This window comes from Psittacula echo, assembly GCF_963264785.1.
Source record: "Psittacula echo genome assembly, chromosome: 4".
Classification (NCBI taxonomy): Eukaryota; Metazoa; Chordata; class Aves; order Psittaciformes; family Psittacidae; genus Psittacula; species Psittacula echo.
In genome coordinates, this window is record NC_137738.1 from 120,836,848 (window position 1) to 120,844,116 (window position 7,269).

Here is a 7,269-nt window from a genome sequence, read left to right on the forward strand (position 1 = left end):
CTATCTGGAAACTGCCTAGATAAATGTCTCTGACATCCATTTAGTCAGTAAGAAAAACTGGAATAATAGTTCATGGAAGTTGTTCTCTTCTATGCCACAAGGTACAGTTTTAAACTTCAGTAAAAACCAGAATTTGTAGACTCTGACAGGAAGTTTTCTAGCAGAAAACAGTAATACAAAACTGGCCCATAATTCCCTCCCTTCTTCTAACTAAGAAGATAACTTGAAATTAAGGTTCTCATATCAAAACATTTTCTATGAGTTTTCATCCTGCTGAACAGCAGTTACACAGCACTACCTGATGATTCCTAGTCATCTTCAATCAAATTGAAGTGAAACAAGTAAAAGAGTTGCAGAAAGTGAACACAGAGCAATTGTGGAAAAAAAAATGGGGTTGATTTAAGTTTAAGATACTGTAAGGAATGGACAAATAAAGGTAAAATAAGGTGACAGAAATCTCTAACTGCAAAATTCCAATATCAGACTAATGCTTGTGAAAATCTGGATATTTAATAAGCTGGATACTCAGTTCTGTGTGATAAATCTTGGTATTTAATAAGCTGGATCTCAGATCACAAATCCAAAGAAAATGTAATATCCTAGCTGATACAGACTTAAACACTTGTCTGTCTTTCAGCTGTGAAAGATAAAAACATCGTAAAGATGCAAACATATTCTACTGAGGAATACAAGGGCTTCCTATCTTGTTGGACATGTTTATTTCTTTTCCATTTTGAAAAGGAGTTACATCAATCTGATGATTTAAAAGCTCAAAACTCCATTTGTGATTTGTAATGAAAAACATCTTTTCACTTGTCCAGACAAGTGAGCTGTGACTGGACAAGCAATAAAGCTTACATATTCCTCTGCTACCATACCTGATGTATCACTAGGGTGTATACAGACCCCACTCTTTAAATGGTGCAGCTGTGTGACAACTGTCCTCATAAACAGGTTGCTACAAATGCCTCTGGAGTTTCTCTGCATTTTTAACTGATCCATGTGTTTTGAACACAATGTTCAATATCATACTGTAACTATATATTCTAATGTTTCAGGCATTTATATAGGTATTGAAGAAACATTTATAAGAGCTCATGTCCCAGCGGAGACTTAAACTCTAAATGCAGCACAGCAATCAAGCAGAGCAAAAGGAGTAGCCGCCAGGACTCCATGAAATAAATGGCATTTTCCCTAGGTTTTATGAGATTGAAAGCCAAAGAAGCAATAAGCTGATTAGAGGAGTATTTATGGGGGATTAATTTCTTTAATATGAAACTCCTTTAACAACCTACAGTCCTAAAACAGTTTCCGAAGCAGGCTAGTACACATGACTTCAGGTTCTGCTTCATTCTAGCTGTTCCAAAGTCATGTCTTTTTCACATAGGAACTCGCATGTCAATGTGTAAAAGAAACAGGTCTGGAATTTCTGTTGTTGAAAGACTCAGATAGCTTTCCTGCTACTTTGCTGTGTTTTGGGTCACTACATTTCAGCTGTCCTGTACTTGTACCTTCTGAGAGAGAAGTCAAGGTTTAGCACAAGCTATGGACAGAAGTCTTCCATGCACTTACAATAAGTAATAACCACAGTAACTTGAACGTCATTCTACAGCAAACAAGAGCTTTTCTTACCATTGAATGGTGGCAACTAAACATAATGTATTTTAGATCCTTTCATATAAGCAACACCTTATGAACAGAAATATTATTACAACACCTAATGTTAAATAGAAACTTAAAGTCTAAATTGGCTATTTTAACTCTGAGGTTTTGATTTGAATACCTCTGCTGTCAATTCAATTGTTCCAAAATTATATTTACTACAATCAGCAACATTGTTTCAAGCCTTGTATTTCTTTTTTCCTCACTGCAGAAAGACAAGAAAACTTGCAATCATGTTCCAGTATGCACCCTGTCTCCTGAAACCATCACTCTAAAGAACAAACCAGGCCTCCAGTCACTCCCGCAATCCAGCAAATCTCATCACCTCTGGCACATCCGCATTTCTAATCTCAATCTGTCAGCACAGTGGAACACACACGCCAGAGTACTTACAGCAATATTCTGATAAATCCGACATTGCTTTACACTATAAGCAGCCTTTCAGAAATGACACGCTTTGGCATCCACAGATAATGGGATGGCTTCCCAGGGACTGAGCCAAGCAGCAAGCGCTGCAGAGAAACCTAAGAAAGGGGTCGTTCTCTTGCAGCACTGTCTCACAAGTGACTCCGTTGGAGGCTACTGGAGGGCAAAATGTGCTTTTGTAAAGAACAGAATCACAGAATCATAGAATGGTTGGGTTGGAAAGTACCTTAAGATCATCCAGTTACAACCCCCTGCCATGGGCAGGGATGCTTCATCCTAGACCATGTTGCTCTGTCCAGCCTGGCCTTGAACACTGCCATGAATGGGGCATTTACCACTTCTTTGGGCAACCTGTTCCACTGCCTCACCACCCTCACAGTAAAGAGCTTCTTCCTTATATCTAACCTGAACTTCCTTTGTTCAAGTTTAAGCCCATCAGCCGTTGTCCTATCACTATAGTTCCTGATGAAGTGTCCTGTGCTCAATACCACAACATATCAGATAACACAAGAAACTGGGGTATTTAAAAAGTGCAGGTGAAGTCTTTAACATGCTGTCAAAGGTGTTCTCTCACTAACTTTTGACATGGTGAAGAAAACTGTTCAATACTGCAGACATTCTTGGAACTACAAGAACAGAGAGACACACCAACTACACTATCAGAAAACCTTTCTGAAGTTAGGAACCTCTGTCAACAAATGAATTCTGTAAAAATAAACAAAATCAACTATTTTAAATTATAGTAAGTGTCTCAACTGGTTATATTTTGATTTTTTGCTGTTTTCTGTGGAGAAGTTTTTTGGCTTTTGCATGCATAAATTGCAGAAAAATTCTAGGAAAGAACTGCCTCTATTTAGCACTTCATCAAGAGAAAAAAGAGGAGTGATCTAATTGCTTGCTGCAATACAGGTAATTCACAATATAAAAGTAAGAAAACCTGTTCCTTTGAAAATGTTTAATTGCTGTCAAAACTAACAATCCAGTCTTGTAAGTGGTTATAATAAACATAAATCCCACATGTGCATGAATTCCACTATGGCAGTGGTGCTGCATGAATCACACAATTCTCATTAATACATGAATTTACAGCCAGTAGAACGAGCTGCTGCAGAAGCCCACTTTGCAATTACTTACAAAGGAAAACAATACCCATATGTCAACATTACAGCTCCTGAAACCTAATCCTGCAAAGCACCAATGACTGAATTCAGTGAAAATCAGCTACACGTGTAATGATGTGTCTACATGACACTTCCTGCATTAAAATGTTGCAATAGCTTTCACATAGCTATTACACATCGGCTATAATGCTTCAGCTAGATCACACTTCAAGAACAATCAAACACAGCTATAATGCAAGACCCTTCATGACTGCTTTGTGGTCTGAAGCATAGACCTTTGAGTAAACCATAGGGCTTACAACCCTTCAGGTTAGAAGGAGAGATCTGGAGGTCACTCAGTCCAACCCCTTCACAAAACAGAGCTTACTTCAAAGTTAAATCAAGTTGTACAAGACCTTATTTCATCATGAAGTTATGAAGAGGAAGAGTCTGGAAGCACAGCATCTTGCACTGGCTTTGCACAGGAAGCAGAACACTTCAGAGCTCACTTGCTCATACTCTGGACATCTACCTTATTAGCTGAATGCTGTATGTTCCTTATGCAAATAGAATTTGTTTTTCAAATATGAATCTTGGGAGAAATAACATTTCTCCATTAATCCAATACAGTCTGGATTACTGTAGCCCAAACTAAATTATGTCCAACTGCATTATCTTGATACAAAACAAGAGGCAGAACTATTAAAGCTGTGAAAACACATTAAACATACACTTTTGAACACCTGAACTTTTTCTCCAAGGACAAATATCCACTTTTGTGACTCTAATAAACACTTCAAGGTCATACACAGGTTCTCAACCCTCTGCATCATGAGTTCATTATTTTCCCCACAAATAGTATTCGCTGAAACCTTTCAACACAGGAGGAATTAATGGCAGTGCTAGGAAGCTGATCTTCCGTCTTCAAGGTCAGCCAGTCTTAATGATTTCACAGTATTTCCCCAAATCTGCATGTTTTCTTTTTTAACATCATGATTCAACTTTCTTTAGGAATTACACCCTGTTGGACTGCACATATATCACTGCTGCTTAGAACCTGGTCTCAGCAAATAAATACCAACAGAACCAGAAGATTTGGTCAAGTACATTCTCCTCATTCATCTCAATAGGATGCTAGCTGTGAAGCCTAAAACATGAGTATTTAATTCCCTTTTTTATGAGCCATATCAGTGATAACCATACAAGGAACCATGTAGTTAAAGTACATACATTAATAGGGTATTACACGGATAAGGACTACACAGTGCATCAGCAGCAAAACAGGCAACCAGTACGAGATGCAAACAACAGAACATTCTAGCAACAGTTTGGAGATTCTCTGCTTCCTTAAAGCCCGTGTAACAGCAACACCTCTTGGCCACTAAAAGCTGAAATTAACTGTTATTTGGGTCCGGCATGTGCTTTACGGACCTAAATGTTCCATCCCTTGTTGAAACTACAGTTATCCCACAAAATTCAGATCTTGTTGCAGATCAAAACCAAGACTCATCTTTCTAAGATGTTAGCTGGATGTACAGCAATTCCCTGAGTCCCTCAAATCACCCACTGATTTCAACAGGCTGTTGCCACAGAAGCTGTACAATGCAATTATTTTTGGGAGGGGGAGTGTTCTCAAATGTAACAGGATCACTTTCAACTCAGCTGATGCTATATTAGAAAAAGAGAGAAAGAAGAAAGAAGAAATGGTGAAAGAAATGAAGAAAGGCGAAAAGGGAAGAAAGAAGAAAGAGGTGAGAGAACCAATGCATTGCTGTCCAGCCAAACACCAGTGGGTTTCTCTAGATACACAGTTGTGTCTTGACAAATTGTATTTCTAGTATTGAATGAGAGTTCAATTGGAACTCAGAAATAGAACTCTGTATATTGCACTTTGTAGTCCACAAAGTACCAAAACTTATGTCCATGCATCAAGGAAAACTTTCATCTCACAACAATACAGATGCATCTGAAGTACTCATTCCTCTGAAGGACCTGAGAAGCCATGTGTCTATTTAAAACACCCTTTTAGAACTGTTAATACCTTTGAAATCAGAATAAACTTTCACACACTGTACACATTATACTTCACAAAATACTACTGCTGTAACATGTTATAAAGAGGAGGAGAAGAATGCTGCCAGGATACACGGCAGGGAAAAGCTCTCACTGGGAAACCTGGATGGCTTTCTGTGAACTCCAGAATGATTACATGACATTTATGCAATTTTGCTGCTGAGTGTCAAAGCTGTGACTTCAGCAGATGTTTCCACGGTACTCCTGCACCATGAGTCACCCGGGGCTGTTCTGGTTTCACATCATCAAGGAAAGGCTTCATTCATGCTGTATTAGGTGAATAGGGAGGGCAGCAGTTAGCTGTGCTTGGAGGAGTGCTGTCACCACGCAACGTCCTTCATAAGGATATGCTATGTTCTGATTTCTGCCATAAAGTAGCAGATAAAACATTAATTTACTATTATGTCAATTTGTGCATTTTCGTCAGATTTCTTACAAGACCATCTTGAACTCTGCAACCACATTTTTAGTGTGTTATTTTGTGAGATGCAGTAAAATCAGTATTTCTGCAGGACAACATCATCAACCAAATCCAATTCTTTCTCAGGCAAAATTTGAAAGAAAGAGATAAAACCCCATTAGGCCAGGCTCAAGACCTGTGCTTCTGTAGCCATCTTGCACCAGCACTCTTGGGGTTCTTTGGCTGGAGTACAAACAGCTAAACTTGATTTTGATTGATTTTTTCCGGATATTAAAAAAAAATTAGTTTGCCCCATGTGCCAGATTCATGGCACTCTTGTGTGAGATTTGTGGAGCATAAGCAGAGCTACACTTTTTCTTTCTAGACATCAAAATTGGAGAGCTAGAGTCCCGGCTCTGGGAAGATCAAGGTGCTGGATCCACGATTTTGCAGCACTGTTGCACTAAGAGCTTCCCAGGGCATTTCCTTACCGAAACGAAGTGCTTTGCTTTTGGTGCAGTGCAATGGAGAAAACTTACCTTCTCTCTTGTTATTGCAACGTTTTGAAGCTTTGCTACAGAAATAACGATCATGAACGGTATCTAGAAATAAAGCTCTCACAGGCTGCTGGTAAGAGAGCTGAGCTGCTTTAAAACGGCAGGTACAAGCTGAGCTGTTGGAAGCGAGGAGGGGATATTCTGCCAGCCCTGCATTCTCCTCCCTTCCCTTTAAACCCCACCCCACCCCACCAGCAGCAAAGTCAGCCCCCTTACCTGATAATATCATCGTTGTGCCCGAGGAAGAATTTCTGGCTGTGCTCTCTGGTGTTATAAACCACGCCGACTCCAGCCACGAAGTACACCACCTCTTTGCCCGCCGTGTAGTACAGGTTGTTGCGGCACTGGTGACCCCTGTACCCGTAAACCCACTCCAGACGGAGCTGGCATCCAGGAGCCGTCCGATCCGCCATGATAACCAATCCCCTCTCCCCCCCTCTCCACCCCCCGGCAAACACAGAGCCGAGTGCTGCCCCTCCTTCCCTCAACTCCTTCCCCCTCCGGGGTTTCCCCCTTTAAAACGTTAGCGATCGCTGCCCAGCGGAGCTTCAGGTGGCACTTCCCAGCGGCGGGCTTGAACGGAAAACGCATTCGCGGATCAGGTCTGCTGCTGCCGCCGCTCCTCACCGCTGCGCTGCCATCATAATCTGCTGCTGCCGCTGCCCAGGGCGAGCAGCAGCCGCGGCCCCGCCGCTGCGACCCGGGTAACTTCTTAGGGGAGAGGCGAGATCGCAGAAATGCACCTTCAGGAGCAGCAGACGGGGCTTTATCTTTCCGAAGGCAAAGAAACTTCTGTGCGTCAGCACCTGCCGAAGGCTGCACCTTCCCGGTTCGCTGCAAGAGGCTTCCTGGGTGCTCTGCTTTTTTAAGCTATCTGCCTTTGGGTGCGAACTGAAAAACACACACAAAAGAGCCGTGCGTTTGAGTTGCACAATGTACGTGTATTTAAAATGTAAAGGGACTACTCTGAATGGGGGAAGCACTGCTGGGAGCCGTGCTGTGGCGGTTCTGGGGGCTCTAGAGTCCTCTAAGCTTTTACAGCATCAAACCT

General features: G+C 41.3%; 1 protein-coding gene across 2 annotated transcripts in view; it reads right to left on the reverse strand.

Annotated features, from left to right (window-relative positions):
* The window catches only part of EML6 (EMAP like 6), a gene marked incomplete at both ends in the record, with an annotated part of 119,856 nt that extends 113,225 nt beyond the window's left edge, over positions 1-6,631 (reverse strand). For both annotated transcript variants that reach the window (XM_080616309.1, XM_080616308.1), the window contains one exon: positions 6,435-6,631. In XM_080616309.1, the coding sequence (XP_080472435.1) occupies positions 6,435-6,631 (197 nt within the window). The remainder of the gene's footprint in view (positions 1-6,434) is intronic.
* Between the last annotated feature and the right edge of the window lie 638 nt (positions 6,632-7,269).